The sequence below is a fragment of the Serinus canaria genome, chromosome 1A, assembly GCF_022539315.1.
Source record: "Serinus canaria isolate serCan28SL12 chromosome 1A, serCan2020, whole genome shotgun sequence".
NCBI lineage: Eukaryota > Metazoa > Chordata > Aves > Passeriformes > Fringillidae > Serinus > Serinus canaria.
Genome location: NC_066314.1, coordinates 51,792,411 through 51,812,963, shown reverse-complemented (window position 1 = coordinate 51,812,963; position 20,553 = coordinate 51,792,411). Strand labels below are relative to the sequence as shown.

The following is a 20,553-nucleotide window of genomic DNA, read 5'->3' as shown; positions in this document are numbered from 1 at the left end:
TTAGCAGACTGGTCTAGAAAAAACATGTTACTTCATAAAACTAAACACTCGGGGGCAGCATCCTCCTTCAGCCTTTCCTTCCCTTTGAGCATCTCCACCCTCGACCACAGTTTAACACCAGCCAGGCTCTTCCTTGTAGTGCTGGCTACAGAACATCACCAGACCCGATGTTGCACTGAGGAGGGCAGCGGCCCAACCACGCTCGCTACGCCGCATCAGGCAGCCCGGGCGAAGGAATTACTCCTGCCAGTGCCTTATACATGGCAGGGCAAGAGGCTAAGGAGGAATGGAGCCGTTGTGAGGAGCTGGAGCAGTAGCGGAACTGCTCATGCAGCAATGGCGACTCCGGCACCGCCTGTGGCGGCGCGCGCGGGGACGGCTCCTCCCCCCGCGCAGCCGAGCGCCCAATCATCGATCGTGGCCGGGCCACAGCGTGGCACGCAGAGACAGCGATCGGGGGCGTGCCGCGAGCCCCGGAGGCGGGGCCGGGGCCGGGCTGAGGCGGTTCCGCGACAACCAAAACAACGGCCCGGCCCGGCAGCCCTTGCGCCCGCGCCCCGTCGCCACCTTCCCCGCCGCCGCTGCCCGGCGGGGCCCGCTCGGGGCGTGAGGTGGGCGCGGAGACCCCCGCCCCACCCCGCCCCGCCCCGTCCCGTCCCGCTGCCGCCGCCATGAAGCTCCGCGTACGGCTGCAGAAGCGAACGGCGGCCCTGGAGGTGCACGGGGCGGAGCCAACGTTGGGGGAGCTGCGCGCGCAGCTGCGCCTGGCCCTGCTGCCAGCCTGGGGGTACAGGTAGCGAGCGGAGCGAACCATCGCGAGGGGTGCCGGGGCGGAGGCGATGCCGCCCGTGCGCGGCTCGGGCCGGCGGGGCCGTACTACGCGGTGCGGGGGTTGAGATCTGCCACAGGCCCCGGGCGCGGTGCTGCCCCCTGCGGGGCGGGCGCGGCTCTGCTGCGGCGGCACCGTCCGGGTCCGGGGCGCATCCCGGGGATTGACAGCGCCCTGCCCGGCCGCTTTACCCGGCCCACGGCACCGGCTGCCCGGACTCCTGCAGGGCCTGGGAGGCAGGCTGCTACCCGGCTGGGTACTGCGGAGGGGTATAGCAAAACTTCGGGAGTGTTCCGTTGCGAAGTGCGGGTTGCAGCGCGGTCAGAGCTGACTGCGATTTCTGTGCGGCGCTGAAGTTACAAAATGCTGTAGCGTCTCAGTTTTACACTTCTCTCAGACTTCCTGGAGAATGTCGGTTGAAGTTTCATAAGCATTTTATCTGTGAAGAACTCACGGCATCCTCCGTAGGAAAATGAATCGCCTGTAAAAGGGGAGAGTTTTCTAATGCTGGCTGGAGGGTTTGTGTCACAAACCTTTAATGAGGTCCAACGTGCTGCTGTTTCACTGGTGATTCACACAGCAGTGTGGGCAGCAGGAATCTGAAGTTGCTGCTTGTCTTGCTGCAGTGGGTGTATTTTGTAGCTGCTTCTGGGTAGTTGCTTCCCTGCTAACTAGTTTCATTTCTGGGTTTTTTTGCCTGAAGTGTCTTATCTTATTACACTCATTTGCAGCTAGCATTCTACAGGACACCTGCTGATCATTGAAATGAATGTTTAGCTTGGTGAGAAAGCAAGTTGGTTGAGTCTTCAACACTGTTTATTTTTTAATAATCCAAGGCAGTAGTTTGTTTAGATCTTGTTTTCCTACCTGTGGTATCTTCTGTTTTGAAGGACACTTATTTGCTTTCCTTCATAACTGTTTTATGACCAATTTCTGTAGATGAAATTTTATTTACCAAGTAGCTGCAGCAACTTAGAATGTAATTGGCGAGAAACATGGGGGAAATAATTTCATATAATCTTTTTTCCCCTCACTATTTCTTTAACATATGGGTAATTAATAATGGATTAAGCCCCATGGCACAATACTATTGTCATATGGAGTATGCATTTCTAATTGTAGAATCATGGAATCGTTACAGTTGGACAAGATCATCAAGTCCCATCTTTGACCAGTCACCACAAAGCCACCTAAACCACAGCACCAATTGCCATGTCCAGTGTGTGGCTATCCAGATACAGCCAACCATATTTCCTTACTGCTTTTTAAAATTATTTTGCAGTTCTGATACCACGTTTTCAATAACATTGAACAGAAAAGATGCTCTCACAGAGGATCAGAAGACCTTAGCTTCATATGGGATTGTTTCTGGTGATTTGATATGCTTATTACTAGAAGAGCCAGATGGACAACCCAGCCTACCTCCTCCTCCTGCTACTCCTGCCCCTCTTCAGAATGGTCATGAGCCATCCACCTTGACCTCTAACAACAGTCAGGCCAGCAGTCCAAGAGAAGAGAAGAATGAGCAATCTAACAATGAGAAGGCTCAGATGGAAGTTCAGGAGAGTGATGAGAGGGTAAATACATGAGAATTTTCCTGTACAGCACAAGGCAAAAAGGAATGTGTCCTGTTGTGTCAGTTGCTGTACTATATAGGAGTGAATTTCTTGTGAATATTTGGTTCCTTATACTTGTCTGATACATGTTCAATGATTTGAATGGAAATTTGTCTCTGTTCATTGTATATTATTGTGGCACAGAAGAGAGGCCAGAGTGTTTCAGGTTTACAGGGGTATATGTTTTTTCTGAAACATGCACTTAAGGAATTTAGGATTATGTTTCTTGCCTGCCTCAGTGCTGTCTCCTTGAGGAACTGATTTTAGATAGTGGCAAATGCAACAGGCAGTGTTGAAAACAGGCTCTTATCTTTTCCCCCTTTCCTGACCCTTACCTTAGGTAAATCTGCTTACAGTTTTCATTCTACTTTTATTTAATAATGTGTCTGAGTGTAGTTTTGTCAGTTAATTAATAACATGCCATGATTTATAAAAAAGGAAGCTACAATGAAGCCACAGTGCTCCTCAAGTGGCAACAGCTGTACTCCATTGATTGATTTTTTTTTCCCCTACTGTTTAGGCCTGTTGTGTTTGTTGGCAGCCCAAGTTGCCATTTGGGTTACTTGCCATGCATATTGGCTAAGTTCAAATAAAAGGTGGTACTGTAGTGATTAAATTATTCCTGTGTATGTTGCAAAAATTCTGATGAAGGTTTAATACATTATGATCACTTTGCCTTCAGTTAGTATATGCAAGAAAATGACAGACCCTTTCATGAAGGGTTTGCATTATAAAGATTAAAAACCATAAAGGCTATGTATATGATCCCAGTCTCCATGTGGAATGCTAGAAAATGGACGTGTAATGAATCCATACAACTTGTATGGGGAATCAGGCTGGAATAAGCAGCTGTATAATGTTGATGTATATAGAGGTGTAATATTCTGAACAAATATATGCTTTGCTTTCCCCTGAAGGCAGGATCCAGCCAAGAATTTCCTTCTGGATTAGTCCCAGAAGATCCTGACCTGGAAGGTACAGGTTCCTATCCCTCTGAACCCATGCTGTGCAGTGAAGCTGCTGATGGTGAAACACCCCATTCCTTAGAGATGCTCTACCTTTCTGCTGAGTGTACCAGTGCCACTGATGCCTTGGTCGTTCTGGTTCATCTTCTCATGATGGAGACAGGCTATGTACCTCAGGTAGGTAGGTGCAGCACCAAACAGAAGTTTCTGGGTCAGTGTGGGAAGCTGTGGAATATACAAGCTACATCTGAGGATCTGGTTCTGCCTTTCTGTATGTCAGTTGGCTGTAGGGACTGCTGAAGGATCAGCTTCTCAAAATTCCCAGAAAGTCTTCAGGCTGAAGACTGGAGCAGCTTTTAGATGTGGAAGAAGAGTCCTGTCCTTGTGTTTCTGTTGGTCCTCAGTCTCACTAGGACCCAGCTGAACCTCCTGCTTCTGCCTTTTACTATAGAGCATGTGAAAATGTGCTTAGATTGTGGCGCTTCCCCAAAATACTGCCTTAAGTGTCGGTATCATCTCACTGATATCCTGTCAAATGGTGCTTAATGAGGTCTAGGTCTGCCAAAATAAATGTCTCTAATTCCATATTCAACTTAGTATCAAGTTTGGCTTTGGTTTTACTAATCTTTAGAGGTATCATGCTCAGGTACCTATGGCAGTATATCTGTACAATGTATGGATTCACTTTTCCCCTTTACATTTGCATTTTCTGTTTACTAATACATGGCTGAACATGGAGAAAAATATTTGGTCTCAGTAAGGTGTTTAAATTCTCATCTTTTTTCTTGCAGTGAGGCTGACTAAGCACATGTGGGTTTCTGGTTGACCAATACCAATTTAATAAATCTGCTGAGTTCATTGAATTACCATAATTTGAAATACTATGTAAAGAATACATTTGCCACTGTGAATAAAGTTTATGGCAGTGACCAGGCTTGGAGGTAGGGAAGATGAATGCTGTGCAGATTTAAGAAGAAACAAAGAACCTACTTCTGGTTGTGGTTATATTGTATCCAACTCTGATAATACATATGAAGAGTTTCATACTGAAATTGAAAGCAAACCTGTTAGTTGAGTCAGGTTTTCTAATTAACTTCAAACTATCATTCTTAAAGCCCCATCAAATACTTTAAGTTCACAGAAAAGGTGCAATAGATTTTTTTTTTTGAGCAGCAAATTAATTATGTGCAGGAGTTGTCAGAATGCTGGAATGGATGACAGAATGAAGTATGTGTCTCAAAGAAAGAGGTGTGAGTGTTCACTGAATGTCTGTTTCTATCAGGACAAAATTACTGAACTTAGATTTGCTGTAAGTTTTGGGTAAAATGTGTATAATCATACATACTCACAATTACTGTCATTAGGACTGATCTAAGGGTTGAATTGCAAGCATCATTCTGCCATTTCCTAACTTCTGATCCTTTTCTCACCCCTCAGCATTGGTATGTTGCAAAAGTATGACAGTATGTTTGTAATCCCTTTACATTTGTAGGGTATAGAAGCCAAGGCAGTCTCCATGCCAGAGAAATGGAGAGGGAATGGTGTTTATAAGCTACAGTACACACATCCCCTTTGTGGAGAAGGTTCTGCTGGTTTGACTTGTGTGCCTCTGGGAGATCTTATTGCTATTAATGGTAAGTCAGTCAGGTTTTCATCCTGGATGCACATTCCTAAGTGTCACCATTGTTTAGGAAGAGAACTTTAGTGTGCTTTTGTGTCTTTTGAACTGCACCTTTATTACTTGGGTTGCTGAGGTGCAGAAGATGCCACTTCTTGATACTGAATACTGTTTTCCAGTCTCTGCGTTGACTGGTTTTTCCCTCTTGTTGTAAGAGGTTAATCCTTAGGAGTTTCAGCTGGCCTTTTCATTGCAATATTGTAGAAATGTTTGTTGTTTCATTTCATAGGAACTTTGGTACACATTGCCAGACATGAAGGAAGTAGATTTGCTTCAGCTACAATGTTATGGCTTCTTTTATGTTTTTTGCAAGACTTAAAACTTCCAGACTATGTATTACTTAAGTAATGAAGTGGTCTTTGTTGTCTCTCTCTGTTTTAAATTTTTAAATGTCTTTCTTTCTTTTATTTGTAGCAACATTAAAAATCAATGAAGAGATTAGAAGTGTTAAGAGAATCCAGCTACTGCCATCATCCTTTGTTTGCTTTCAGGACCCAGGTATGCCTGAGCTATGATCTCATAGTAGTAAACTGAAATGTAAAGAAGGGACACTGAGTAAGAATATGCTTTAGTAGAGCACCAAATAGGTACAGAATAGCAAAAAAGAATTAAAGGTTACCATTTAGGTTAGTCATAACTTCTTAGTTAAAGGTTTTCAGAGTGTAGGCATTTACTCACGCTTTGTTGTTAGAACAAATTGTATTTCTTGGATTAACAATGTAAGGAAAGAACCTTGCAAAGCTGCAGCTCAGGGCTTCAGAGGCTGGTACCTACACTCTTGTTGTGGTACTGTAGTTGTTAAATTCTTTTTGTCAGAAAACATGTGCTGTCCACATAGGTTTCTCCAGAGTGCCAAAATTAGAGTGGAAACTAAGTTGAGGGAGGAGAGAAGGGCAGATCCTTGTGACCACAAACCTGACCATCCTTATATTCTCTGGAGGATATGAGTTGCTTTACTGGCAGTCCAGGCTGACTCAATTTCCTATGTTGTGTGTAGTCCCCAATATACAAGTCTAATTGAAAGGTTGTAGAAGAACTAACTGAGTGCTGAAATGTGTCCAGTATAACACTAAAGTCTTCTTGCTCTTCTTTCTTTAGAGAACAGAGTGGAAGAATACTTCTGTCAGAGAAATGAAGGGTGCAGGCTCTTAGAACATAGATCTATGTTAGGCAGGAGCTTTGAATTCTGACAAAGGAAGCTCTGACAGCTTAAGAGTCAGTTTGTTTCCAGAGAACTCAAGTCTTTCCCTTAACTGTGCCTTCTAAGGCTGAAGGGAAAGCTTAGCCCAATCATGGTTTCTAGTTTTTCAATGACTGACTTGTTGCAGGATTATTACACTCTAGCTGCAGAGCTGCTCCTATCAAGATCACAAGCAGAATAAATTTGTGCTAATAAGAAAACTGTAATTCTTATATAATTGTTGCATTATAACCTTTTGAAGTTAAACTTTTTCCCTCTCTTCTTTGATAGAGAAGGTTGCAGGTGTTTACAAAGACCTTCAGAAATTGTCCCGTCTGTTTAAAGATCAGCTGGTTTACTCTCTCCTAGCTGCTGCACGACAAGGTGAGAGAAAATGTTTACAATTAAAGATGGTAGTTAATTTTTGAGGATGGAAGGACGGGAGTCAATCTAAAGCCTTGAAGGAAGAGTGTTAGAAACAGCTGTTCAGTGATAGGCATATAAACAGTAAGCATAAAGTAAAATATACATGCTAAAGAAATCATAATAATCTTTGTAACTCTGAAAATGTTAATATAATTCTGGTTTTAATTTTTGATTGCTCTAGTCTCACTTCAAAGATGGAAATAGAGTGGCTGTTTTCCATGCATAATGATGAGGAAATCCTACCACAATAATTTGTAGCAGTAGTTCTGTAGTTTTGATCTATTTCTTTGTCAAAACAGAAACATTTATTTAGCATCATGTTTGGAAGTCCTCAGGAATGATCTTACTAGGAACTGGTCATTGAGGGCTTGGAAAGGATGGTAGGAAGTAACCCAGGTTGGTGTTTGTGAAGCAGTAGGAAGCCAGGCTTTCTCTGCATACTTACTGCCATAAAGTCTCAGCTTTGTATTCTGAAGACAATGGAATTCCCTCTAGACTTCAGTGCATGAAGATTTTATGTGAAGCATGCGCTCTATATTTGTGTTTTTTTGCAGGGTCATGAAATTGGGCAAGTCTTTTTTTCCTTTACTTGTTCCTTAGCTCTGTAGCCTATAAGCATAATTTGGTGTTGAATGTTTCTTAGGTGTGGTGCTGAGTATAAAGTGCCATTTGCCCTATTTTGTGCACCTCTTAAATGTAATTAGAGTTGCAAGAGATCTGTTTTGCAAGGAGTCACATCACAATAGTTGCTCAGAAAAGTGGTGTAATGTTACCAACGTGTTTTATGAAAAATCCTTTCGTTAGGATTTTTCCCTCCTGAGAAGCTGAGAGGCCTTAGGAAAAACTGTAAACAATTCTTATCTGCTGCTGTGGAATGCAACAGGGGGAATCTGTGATTGGTCTCATCTGCTTGCTTCCAATTAAGGGCCAATCACAGTTCACCTGCCCAGACAGTCTCGGTCAGACACGAGCCTTTGTTATTCATTTCTTTTCTATTCTTAGCTAAGCCTTCTAGTGAAATCCTTCCTTCTATTCTTTTAGTATAGTTTTAATATATTATCTATCATAAAATAATAAATCAAGCTTTCTGATACATGGAGTCAACTTTCTCGTCTCTTCCCTCATCCTGGGACCCTTGTGGCCAATACCACAAATGGTGATCCCCAAGTGAAAAAAGGGACATCACCACGAAAGGTGAACACCGAGGACAGAACTGACAGATGGTGCCTCGAGTGAAGAAATCACCACAATTGGACCCTGAGTGAAGAAGAATTCTTCATTTGCTAAGCCCAGAGGAGCATTGCTACATTTGGGTAAACCCCGAGTGTTTGGCATTGATGGTCACCTACACAAGTGACCACAGAAGTGGCTTCTAGCCAGGAGCTGAAGAACCGAAGATCCTGAAATTGGACAGAGTTCACAGCCAAGGCTGGCCACAGAGAGAAGCTTTTGAAAAGTCTCCAAGACAAGATGTCCGGGAGTCTTCGCAGCACAGAGCAGCCTGCTGTAGCCCAGAGGACACTGTCACAAGGTACTGTCAACTCTTCCCTTCCTGAAAATGCTTCCCTTTGTGCAAGGCAGATTCGGATGTGGACAAGGGTGCCTACGGTGGCGGAGGTTCCATTCTCTCCCTCAGAGGAGAAACTTACTGGCCTCTGGCAAAAATGGGGTCATGAGGACAGAATTCCTATGGTGAAGAGACGTTTCTATGAGTTTTTCAGATGGGCAAAGCACCATGGTTTTTTCACTGATGTGCTGTATGCCCTTGATTCATACATATGGGAAGGCATGGAATTAATTATCCGAGACCTTTGTTACCAGGGACTTGGATTTCCTTGGGTTTATCGTTCATTCAAAACTCTCTTCCCAGTTTTGAAACGGAAAGCATCTGCTTATCAGTGGATTGCGGATGGCCGAGGTATGGCTCCCTTCTCGCTGGAGCTGGCAAGAGAGGAACCTGTGCAAAACCATGGCCTGCATGTTCCCAGCCCCCCGGAATCGGAGTGGGGGGACGAAGCTTTGCCAACAGCAGAAGAAAAGATTTTTTTCTGCGCCTTTGGAGCATGCTCCAATGGAGCCTCTTCCCCCTTCTCGTTGCTCTCAGGGAGGAGGTGAGTTGGCTCTGTCACGCGAGCTGGAGCCGCGGGCCCCACCCCAGCCCGCCCCACGGGAGGTGCCAGTCCCCACGGCCCCTCCCGCGGGCCCGCTCACAGCTGGACCGGACCCGTCGCCTCCAGCAGAGTTTGTCGGTGTTCCCTTGGCCAGAAGCACCGCCTCCCACAGCTTCGCCCGAGTTGCTAGGCGACACACTCGACAGTAGCGATGATCGACAGCAGCCCGTCCCGGAATCGGGACCTGCAGCCCCGTCCCTTCTGCGTCGCAGCCGGCAATTGCGTTCACAGCGGTGCCGGCGGGGGTCGATCCCACGCCACCCGCGTCAGTCCCTCCCACGTCCGACCCTGCAGCAGAGCCCGTGAGGGCTCCGACCGCGGCAGCCTCGCCTTCGCCTGCCACGCCGGTGGAGGAGGCTGAGGTTGAGAACCACCAAGCGGAACCATCATCGGAGCCGTCCGTGGCCCCGCCGCTCCCCGCGGCGACCACAGCAGCGCCTGCGATCAGCCTGGATTCCCCCCCGAGCTTTTCGGGATGTCCCGAGGCTGCCCCCGCGGGGGGGAGCTGGGAGAGGGGAAGGGGATGCCAGCCTGCCCCTCCCAGGGGGCGTTGTGGCTCGACAGCTGATTGCAGGCTCAGCCCGTCTGCCTGCTTTCAAACTCAGTGTTTTTCATGGGCCGATTTGGGTTTGGTTCGGATGTTCCCGCTGGGGTTGGAATGCCTGACTCCCCCTGCGCGCCCCAGCGGCTCCTGAGCCTTCTGCCTCTGGTCCCCAGCCTGGTGGGGGTGGTACCGAGGGGCAGAAAGGAAGAACACCTTTTGCATTTGCGTTGCAGAGGCAGGAGAAACAGTGGAAAGTGAGCATCGCGCACTGGCTGTGGGGAAAAAATATCCCCCGACCTGAGATGAAGTTTCTCGGGAAAGCTTCTCTTCCCCAGCTGCTGGTCTGTACCGGTTCAGAGGGAATGAAGCATTCGGTCACTCGTGCTGCCCAGGCATTGGCAGCAGGGTGCCGGGTTGAGAGAACACAGAGCCTACTGCCCAGGCTGGGTCTGGGCCGTTTGGCTCGGTTCCCTGGGCCAGGGCCTCTGCCCGGCCAGCACCTGTTGGGTTTGGGGGCTTTGCTTCCCCCGTCAGGACCTGGGCCACCGTTCCGTGAGCCAGGTCTGGGATCCCTGATCCTTCTGTCAGGACCTGGGCCACCGTTCTGTGAGCCAGGTCTGGGATCCCTGTTCCTTCCACGAGGGCCAGGGCCTCAGTGGCTCCTCTCTGCTGCTGCTCTTTCTGATTAAAAAAAAAAAAAAAAAAATTAAATAAAAAGAGTTGAAAGAGCTAGCAGCTCAAAAAGCATAGAAAAGCAAAAATTTTGCAAGCCTGTTACAGGACAAAAAGGCACTTTCAGCAATGTCAAAGAGGAGCATCTTCAGTTTGGACTTTTTCCTGAAACTCAGCTGTTTGGACTTGAAGCAATGAACTTTCTTTGCATTGTTTTTGCTTTTTCTTATATCTTAAGATTGTTTTGGTGATGTGATGGAATTTGGTGTTTTGCAGGTTTCCCTGATGGTTCCACACCAGCACTTGATTGATGTTTTGATTGGCAACACTAAGCCTCTCAGATGTTTGTTCTTTCCTCTGCTTGGCCCAGCAGATGAAATTGCAAACACTTTTCTTTTTAATTTATTTAAAATAAAAAGGGTGAGATGTCGCCGACATGTTCTATGAAAAATCCTTTCGTTAGGATTTTTTCCTCCTGAGAAGCTGAGAGGCCTCAGGAACAAACTGTAAACAATTCTTATCTGCTACTGTGGAATGCAACAGGGGGAATCTGTGATTGGTCTCATCTGGTTGTTTCCAATTAAGGGCCAATCACAGTTCACCTGCCCAGACAGTCTCGGGCAGAGACAAGCCTTTGTTATTCGTTCCTTTTCTATTCTTAGCTAAGCTTTCTAGTGAAATCCTTCCTTCTATTCTTTTAGTATAGTTTTAATATATTATCTATCATAAAATAATAAATCAAGCTTTCTGATACATGGAGTCAACTTTCTCATCTCTTCCCTCATCCTGGGACCCTTGTGGACAATACCACAGTGTAACTCAGGCATCAAAAGGAAAGGATGTAAGGGAAAGATTATAATGTTTTTTCTTTCTTTTAGGGTTTTTGGAGATAGAAGCACTACCTAAGTGATGTCGAGTTTACTGTATATTTTCTGAACTTTCTTTCTCCTTTCTGTAGCTTTGAACTTGCCAGATGTGTTTGGGTTAGTGGTCCTTCCTCTTGAGCTCAAGCTTCGGATTTTCAGACTTCTCGATGTGCGTTCCCTCATCTCTCTCTCCACTGTTTGTCGTGATCTCTACACAGCTTCCAATGACCAGCTTCTCTGGAGGTTTATGTATCTGCGGGATTTCCGAGGTAATGATAAGCACATCTTTTTCTCATTATATTCTCATGTTAACTGAGGGGTTCGTTCTGACAGCTTTTGATAAGAAGCTGCTCAGCCAACCAATAATGATATTGAAGCCCTGTGAGTAAATGCAGTTGTTTCTGATACTAATCAGTACAGTTGGTCACGTGTGATTCAGGGGGATGCAGAGTTTTCTACCAAGGGAAATCGTTGGCAATCTTCTGAGCTATTACTGATGCTCCACATGGTTCATTCCATTGTGGTGCAGGCTTTCCTTGTTTTCATCTGTTTCCTTTGCTACCTTGGTGTATTGGGTACTGCAGATATTAGGAAGTGGAGGGAAGATTATATTCCTGCTTCAATTTCTCACAAGATAGTTAAGAAACAAAGGTAATCAAGGGAAGTGCTGTCAGAAGGCGAAGGCGGAGACAATGTTTCTGGGATTTCTGTATTTAATAACATTTGGAGATTGTGCTTTACATGGAATGGGTGTGCAAGTAGATTACCTATCAAATGGATCTGGAGCTTTATATTTTTCAAAATACATTATCTTTAGAAAAAGTTGTATTGACCAAAAGTGTTTTGCATATCTTGATTATTCTTTGAATTCTGACAATCTGCAGGTATCTGTGGCACAAGATCTGTTGCTTTTCTTAATGCTTTGCTTCTTTTTTTAGATCCTATTGCAAGGCCTCGTGACACAGATTGGAAAGAAGTAGGTGACTTTTTTATATAATCTCTCTGAGATCAATTTTAGTTTGAGAATTAAGTATAGACTTTGGGAGGCAGTAACTTTGAGTTAAAGTTTAGCTTAGAAGTGTGGTATTCTGTGTGTGCATGTTGGTCAGACTAGCAGAAAGGAACATCAATAAGTTACGTGGTGCATGCTCCATGGGGGTTAGAGATCTTCCAGGGGCGCTGTGCCCGGTCTTTGGTGGGCAGGGGAATTTCTGCTCTCAGTTTTCAGACCGGTGAGGAGCACTTTTTTGTGAAGTGCTGTAAAACTGAATGTAGTTGCTGAAGCTGGAACACTTAGAGAGTTTAATGTTTTAAAAGTTTAAAAGTTTAAAATGCTTTTTTTTTTTCTGTCTGCAGCTATACAAGAAAAAGTTGAAGCAGAAGAAGGAAGCTCTGAGATGGAGGCACATGATGCTTCTGCCCCCTATACCTCATCCAATCCCCTTTCATCCCAACCCATTCTATCCTAATCCCTTTCCCCCCAACCCATTCCCATCAAATCCAATCTATCCCCCAATGATCATTGGGGGAGAATATGATGAGAGACCAACACTTCCATATGTTGGAGATCCAATTAACTCACTCATTCCTGGCCAGGGAGAAGCACCAGGTCAGTTTCCTCCATTCAGACCACATTTTGACCCCATTGGCTCCCTGCCTGGAGCAAACCCTACGCTTCCAGGACGAGTTGGTCCCAGTGACAGGTTTCCACCTCGACCCAGCCGGGGCCGCCCCATGGACATTCGCCGTGCATTCATTTGATTGCTGCTTTTTCCTGCAGGGAGTTTTGTAGTTGCTGAGCTTGCTTTCTAACTGTAGGAGATTGCAAATTCCAGGCACTAACATCTGCCTTCAGATTGTGTCAAGAACATGTGTGCATGGTGATGTCGCAACCGCAGAGGCTGGGTTTGTTTTGTGCTCTGGTAGTGCTGTATCACCTGGCACTTAAGGTCTGTTCCTCAAAGAGCTACAACTTGGAGCAGTTTGTTCTGCTGCCCCCTCTCCTTGCCTTTAATCTCTGTGAAGTGCTACTTAGAGACCAGAATAACAGCCAAATCCTTACTGCATCAGATAAAGAGCACTTTAAATACAAACCCTCTACTTGTCTGTCTTATTTGAAGAGTTTTACTGCATTGCCAGGGTGAAAGGTTTTGTTTAAAATCTACCCAGCTAATTAATAATCTTTATTAACAAAAAAGCTACCACATAGAACAGGATACTGCTGCTGTTATGGTGGATGTGTGTTCATGGTAATTTTTAAAGGTGTTTCCTTTTTCCTTTAATATTATATTAGGTAAAAAGTGTTATTGTATTGTTACTTAATGCACAAAGAATACAGCAAAGGGTTTTTCTTTACAATGGAAATACTAGAACACAAATTAATTCATTTTACAAACAATTGAGTAAAGTCATGCCACAGTGCAACTCAGAAGTCTAAGCAGAAGCAGACCAATTTTACAAAGAATCAGCAGAAACACTTTTGACTTTGTCCTTGACTTTACAAATAAGGATTTGTAGTATGTGACTGCTTTTACTGTGTTTGAACTAAAAGTGGTGTGAAAATGCATCTGTTCTCCCTATCTGACATACTTAAAGAATTAAATAGGCAGACCTGGTTACAGTGGGAATGGGATCACAACAACATGAGAAGCAGAATGTATTCTGACTTCAGTAAATTCCATTTAGTTCCATGTTATGAACACCTTTCAAGAGTTGTCTTATTAGCTAATGAGCAGCTAACAAGACCGTTGTTAAAGTTTCCTGATGAGACCTGCAAACTGATGCTGGAGCTCAATTAAAGGAAGATTGGAATGACTGAACTTTGCTAGAACTTTTAATTTCTTATGTATTTTTTAAGATTATTGATCTCAGTGTTTCTATAAATGTGAATGGTACTAATGACTGTTGTGACAACTGATATTATTTTCTAAAACTTTTTTGAATTTCCAGCTGTGGAAATGGAATGACATTTCCTGTTAAATACAAGCTATTTGATCAGTAATTCTTATGTGCTTTTTCAGATGAGATTTCAGTGGTTCATCTTCTCGTTTTGTATAAAATCAGCTGACATTAGTAAGGTCAGGGAGTTTTGCCAGTGGAAGTAAAATATAATACTTTATTTTGCTGTCAAAAGTTGTATTGCTTCTTTCTTCCTTTTCTTCTTCACAGAGATAGTTTTCCTTCCCTACCAAGATTAGCTTTAATTTTGGCCTTCAGTGGTTGAACTGCCTTGTTCCAAAAGCATTTTCACCAGTGAAATGCATAGTCAGACCTCTTAGAGTTTGCAGCAATTCTTTATATTCCACTGACTATAAAAAGGAAAAATTAAATCTACACTGTATTGGTTTGCACCATTTTGTCCTCATGATGCTTCAGCAGTGCATAAATAATACTCAGATAAGGTTACAGAGCTTTAACTGATAAAATAATATGTAACTTACCTTTTTCTTTTTTTTCCAAGCTCTTTCCAAGAACAGTGATCACATAATGTATGTGAGAAGTTAATTTTGTGGTGCCAGTGGTGCTCACATTGCCAATGCCTTGATGACAGTCACATGGTTTACCCTGCTGGCAAGCCATGTGCTGCTCTGGAATTGGGCCTCTTTGCTGAAGACAACCATTAAGTCATACTTCATCCTGGCTGATAACAGAGGTTCAGTTTATCCTGGATTTTGTCATGGAAGTTTCTTTTTGAAGTAATGAACTCAGCCCTTTTACACATACACCACTCAGTGACCTAAAGATACTCCTTCCCTTTTTTTGTTGTCCCTCACATTGTAGTAAAGGCGTTGTGAACCAAAGATTAAGAAACCTGACATAGCTGGAACTGTAAAGTTCCTTAAAGAGGAGTTCCTGTTGTTCATAAAACAGGGCATAAAGTATAAAGTGAGTATCTCAGGACCAATAGTATAAAATTAGAAGACAAAAGAGAGGGAGTACTTGAAAACTAGCTGCTTGCTTTTTTTATTTGCCAGCTCCTATGTCAAGTGTGTGTATCATTGCTGTTGCAAATGATAAAAGAGAAATCACAAAAGATGAAATGCCTTAAGATGAGCATTCCTTACCTGTACTATTCATCAGTATCTAGCACTGTAAAGTTTGCTACTCAGTCACTTGGAAATAAGGAACTATTATCCTTGGCTGTTCTATGTATTGTTTTATCTTAATTGTAAAACCTCAGGCCAACCAGATGAAGCAACTGAGCCATATGCAAAGTGTAAGGTCTTACGTACCTGCTTGTGATTAGTGGAAGACTGTAAATTACCAATGCATTTACAAGTGGTATTTTATAAGCAGGACTGCTGTTCTGCTGGACCTTAGCTTCCCTGGGAATGTGTGTTCCATTCCTCTTGAAATACCACACCTAGCTATGACAAGAAAGTCAAGGTGTTCTTCAGTTTGTAGCTAAACAGCAAAACGTAAACTAATTTTCCAGGTGGTGGATGTGATTTAGTGTCGTAGCTGTGTCTCAGCTTCTTCTTGGGCTGGACCTCCTCATGTTCCCTGGCTTCTTTGTGAAGAAACTTAAAGCAAATAGGACAAAAAGAAGCTTTGACCGGGTGCTCAGTGTTCACATCTGTGTGAGAAAGATCCCAAGGTGTGCTATGGGACTTGTGATTTAAATGTAGCTTCTCTTTACCAGTTTTTCTTTTGTTTTCTTACTGTCCCTGCTGTTATATTTAGGTACCTGAATGCCTCTTGGGTGTACTGTTGTTTCCCATCCATATAAAAGAATACCCCTTGTATTCTCTCTTCTCTTTTTCTAGAGGGTAGGGATTTTGGAGTAGAAAGCCAGCATCAAAGGTGATAACTTGAAGATGGAATGATGCATTTGTGAATCTCCTGCTAGCACATCTAGTATGTGAGCATCATAGCTGTAGATGGGAAGTGTACTGTTGGGACAGTTACATCAACAGATTTTCATCATTCCAACTTTAGAAATCAACTCAGTGTTTTAAAGCACTTCTGTGAATAGACCTGAAGGTGCTTTTTCAGGAGCTATGGACTAACTAAATTAAGCTGAGAGTGCCTGTTGTTTGTACTTGATGTTGCAACTTAAAGCTAGGCGGTGAGATGCAATTCTGTTTGCTTGTCCCTTGAAAGGTGACAGCTGGGAGCTGTAGGCAAATGAAGAGATTGATCACTACTGGGTATGAAAGCTGACAGTGCTGTCCTGTTCCTGTAGTTTGTCAGAGGACAGCCCTGGTGCGTTCAAATGCAGCCTCAGCAAATGACCCAGCTGTTGCACTTTCAGCGATGAACTGCTGTCGATTTACAGGGCCATGTCATACTAGTCACCATTCCTTTTTTATATATGTTCTATTGGTGAGGGAATCATGAAATTTCAGGGGATAAAGCAATTGAGGATTCCTGCAATAATCTTTCATTTCTGTCTCTGCATCTCTGGTGACCATTCAGAATGGAAAGGCATAAACCATGCTGAGGCAAGTGTTACAGAAGGAAATCCTCTTCTCCATATAGTGAAGCCTGTTAATCTGCTTCTCTTGCCAGTGGGACACTGCTTGCTCAAGGCCTTTTCTCAGTCTTTTATTGCTCCTGGAGATAACACAGCAGGGACTGAGTTTTTTTTTTTCCTCAGATGATGACATATATTTATGATGCTACATGGTAAACTGCTTATCAAAACCCAAAGGGCAGCACAGAGCTGAGGAAAACAAAACAAAACAGAAGACAAACCATCAGAGAATAAGGTGGCTCTGTAATGCTGAACTTGAGGTATAAATCATTGATCCAGATGAGTCTCTTGAGGGACTTCCAATCTGGAAAAGCTTTGCTGTTACTTGCCATTATATGTGCAAAGGCCTGCTCAGGGGTAGGTCATACAAGGTCCAGATGACTTCATTGGATTTAGATGTTCATTACAGAGCTATGCAGGAAGGATTTCCTTGTTTGGCTTTATTTTCACCAGTGAATCATAAGATCCAAGATGGCTAATGCAGCTGTTGCTTTTGCTGCTTTGGGGATGTCCTTTATTAAGTGACAGCAAAGATCTGGGCTCAAATATTTTTTTTACTTACTGACATCCCTGGGCATTCCTTCGTACCATCACGGTGAAGTTGCCAAGGGAAGCACAAAGCCAAGTCTGGCCTCAAAGCTGCATGTCAAGGAGGCGGGATGAGGACTGGCACCTGCATTAGGTGTGTTCCAAACAGACCTCTCAGGGTGCAAGGGGTAGGATCTCAGCTGGTATAAAATAGCTATAAATACATGGATTTACCTAGGATGAGTTTTTTCAGTCATGAAAACAGCTTTGTCAGGTCCCAGTTCCAGTATATGTACACAGACACAGCTTCTTTCAGTGTTGCAAAATTAGAAGAAAAGCACATCAGCATATCTCTGTCTTCTCTGGAAGAATAATTCTTGAGAATGTCAGGGAGAACTAATACTGATTGTTACGGCTTGGGACAATTCCATACATGCCCTCCTGTGGCTTGGTGTCTTCAGTAAGGACCCAGGTCATCTTTTTTGTGAAATATAACTTTCCAGTTCTGTTGTAAGTTTGTCACCTTGCATTCATTTTGCATTCACCCCAGCAAAGTCAGTAGGAATTCAAGGCGGGAGACAGGATTTCATTCCATCTCTCTGTCCATTCAGTATTATGGAACACTCAGCACACAACTATGTGCACTTCATCAGATCTGCTATTAATTAAGCATGCTCCTGAGGGACACACAGCCAGATGTGACCAAATCACCAAAGTGCTTGGAGTTTAGCTGGGTTTTGTCTGGAATTTGTGTGAACTGTGAGTGTGAACTCTGGTGTTTTCGGGGGCAGGGGAAGAAGAGTTTTTTTTGTGTGGAAGACCCATTTCTTAGGTTATTTTTGAACTAAGGGTACAGGGTTAGAACATGACATTTTTCTCTCAGACCTTGGGAATCACACACAGAGTACATAAATTCAAGGCATGAAACAGATGTTTTATCTGCTATGAGCAGAATGATCTGGAATAAAGCAGCAGACCTTCTGGCTGCCCTGCTTGAGTGATCTTTGGTGCTTACTGATGCCTGGTACCGTATTGATCTTGAACGTAGTTTTGCTCTGAAAAGTGACCTTTTATGAAGTTTCTATAATGAAATTCCACCGTTCACTGGATGCTCAAGCATGCTCACTTTGTCAGTCAATGGATACTTATTCTTGATTCTCCCTTTGCATGTGTGTTTCTGAAAGAAGCCTAATTTTTTTTTAGCTTGATCTTACAAAATCAAGCTTGATCTTACAATTCGTACAAGAATTCAGTAATGGGAATGACTATATACAAATTAAAATAAAACCTAGTTTTCACTGTCATAGCTGTGTTAACTCCACAGGGGTTAGCAAGAGTAAAATTTGCTTTACAACTCAGTCATTTGAACAGATATGATTCTGATTATGCACAAAACCCAATGAAATGGTGACACTTTTATACAGTCACTTTTCAGATGGTTATTTGAATATTTTCTTTGTATTAAAACAACTATAGATCTCTAAATTCCCTTTACCCAGGTGTTAGTTGTAAATCGCTGGGTTCACTGAGTGTATTCCAGGATGACATCAGGTATGACATAATGTAGAGTGAGGGCTGACAAAAGCACAGATCCAGCTGCAGGACTGTTAATCAGAAAACAGGCTAGCAAATGATTTCCTCAGGTTGCGGATGGTCTCAGCTTTTGCTTCATCTTCAGTGGCATTTCCTCGCTGAGATGACTCAGATATGCTGAAGTTGTTTGTCAGGGACTGCGATTTGCTGAAAGGGAAAAACGAGTTCAGTCTCAGCAGGAGAAGGTGGGAATCCAAAGCTGATTACTCATGCTTTGTGTTTCATCACAAAAACAAATGCTAGGATAAAAGGATAGGCTGGCATGGAAAATATCCATGTGCTAAGACATCCAGGAATGGGGGAGGTGAGACAGAATGAGGCATAGGCAAGTGGCTCAGTCCAAACTGGTAAGTGTTCATGAAAACATCTAACTAGAAGTATGCAGTTGCCATTTGGTGAGGCTGTTGTGAGACACACTGAAGTAATTTCACTACTAATACAGAAGAAGAGATTAATATTAGGGGTCACCTATCTTTCATCAGCCTTACCAGGAATGATGGTCTAGGCCTTTCAGCTGTGAGAGCCCAAGAGGCTGGGTAAGTTGATATCCAGATCCCCTGCAATGTTTCCTGCTGTTTCCAGAGCTGTTTCCTGCTCTGTCAACTCTCTAATGCAGATTTTTGGGTTGACCCCACTGCTCCTGCTGGCTGTGTATCTGCTAGTGGACAAGTTCAGATCAGGATGTGCTTTTGAAGTAAATGTCCCAATTTTCCCTGCTACCATGCTTAGTTTCTCCTGATCAGTAATAGGTATCCAGCACAAAACTAGACTGGAAAAAGTATCTGAAATGTATATATTGTGGTGACTGCATCCTTAGCACCAACATTTTGATCCTTAAGTACACCTCTTTTAGTTTGCCTTGCTTGTGTAAGCATGATCACTGAAAGCCTGTTCTAGAACATCACTCCTCTGCTTCTCTGAAATTGTCTTCTTATTCCTAGCCTATGTTTTATTCTGGCCTGTTCATACAAATTTGCTTCTGTTAACTTCTTGTCAGCATCAGACCTTTTTTTGGTCAGTTTTCCTGCCATGGTGCCAGCTAGATATTCTCGACAAAGGGTGACAGCAAAAGCTGCTTCCAAAGATCCACAACAGTTCAGCAGTGTGCTCTGCTCCAGAAGAGTGTTTCCACATACAGTCACCGTCTGGAATTTTATATACATTAATAGGGCCACTTCCCCCTCTCTCCTCTGCCACTTCCCCCTCTCTCCTCTGCCCTTTTGTTACTAAATGTAAAAAGAACCTTTGTGGCTCCTGCACTTAGGAAATAGTGAAGGAAGAACCCCTGGTGAGCTTTCTGGCCAATGTTGTGCTGTTTGCCTGTGAGGATTATAAACCCTGCTGGGAAGGTGGTGGCTGTGTTGATATGGCTGGGGTATGATGAACACTGAGCGCATAAACAAGAGGAAGAATGTGAAATCTTGGTGATGTCAAATACAACCTGTTCTTCCTGACAACAGGTCACTGGTGTGCTGTTATGCCAAAGGATACACATTTACCTCTGAAGTCACTCACAGTTGTTGCAGGCCTTTATCCCTGGGACTGCCGCTTGACAACAGGTGATATACTCCCCATGTCATCTCATTTTTGGACAGCCTAATTCTAATATCTACAGATACTAGGAATTTGTCAGAGACTTACTTCAGGTGTGGGTGTGGGGTGGTTTGCTGCTTGGACATTTCCGTGGGGCTTGGCTGGCTGGGAGCCCGGCCTTGGGCAGGAGGCCGAGGCTGCTGTGGAGGGAATGTGCCTGCCTTGGAGGCCTGCACTGGAGAGGAGCCAGTTGCTGATCGGACTTGCTGAGGAGATCCAGGTGACCTTTGCTGCTGAGGGGAAGTGGACTGGGGACTCTGGGGCTGCTGTCCTTGAGGAGACAGCCGCTGCTGTGGGGGTGCGTTTGTTCGGGGAGGCTGAGATCCTTGTGGCTGGCGTGGTCCACCTGAAAGGGACACATAGACATAAACGTGAGGAAGTGCATGTGGTGGGCAACGAGCATGGAACATCTCTAT

At 44.0% G+C, this 20,553-nt stretch overlaps 2 protein-coding genes across 3 annotated transcripts in view; one reads left to right on the top strand and one right to left on the bottom strand.

The window, feature by feature from the left end:
- The first annotated feature begins 471 nt into the window (after positions 1-471).
- FBXO7 (F-box protein 7) lies at positions 472-13,040 on the top strand. Its single transcript, XM_030238515.2, has 9 exons — positions 472-793; positions 2,112-2,406; positions 3,363-3,587; positions 4,903-5,044; positions 5,503-5,586; positions 6,560-6,652; positions 11,040-11,216; positions 11,886-11,923; positions 12,304-13,040. Exons 1-9 carry the CDS (start codon positions 672-674, stop codon positions 12,706-12,708), a joined length of 1,581 nt encoding a protein of 526 aa, XP_030094375.1. The 5' UTR covers positions 472-671; the 3' UTR covers positions 12,709-13,040.
- Positions 13,041-14,200: 1,160 nt separating this feature from the next.
- The window catches only part of SYN3 (synapsin III), a 188,942-nt gene continuing 182,589 nt past the window's right edge, over positions 14,201-20,553 (bottom strand). For both annotated transcript variants that reach the window (XM_009086430.4, XM_050970016.1), the window contains exons 13-14: positions 20,186-20,483; positions 14,201-18,691 (exon numbers count right to left, since the gene is read on the bottom strand). In XM_009086430.4, coding sequence (XP_009084678.1) covers positions 18,559-18,691; positions 20,186-20,483 — 431 coding nt within the window. In that variant the 3' untranslated portion in view covers positions 14,201-18,558. The remainder of the gene's footprint in view (positions 18,692-20,185; positions 20,484-20,553) is intronic.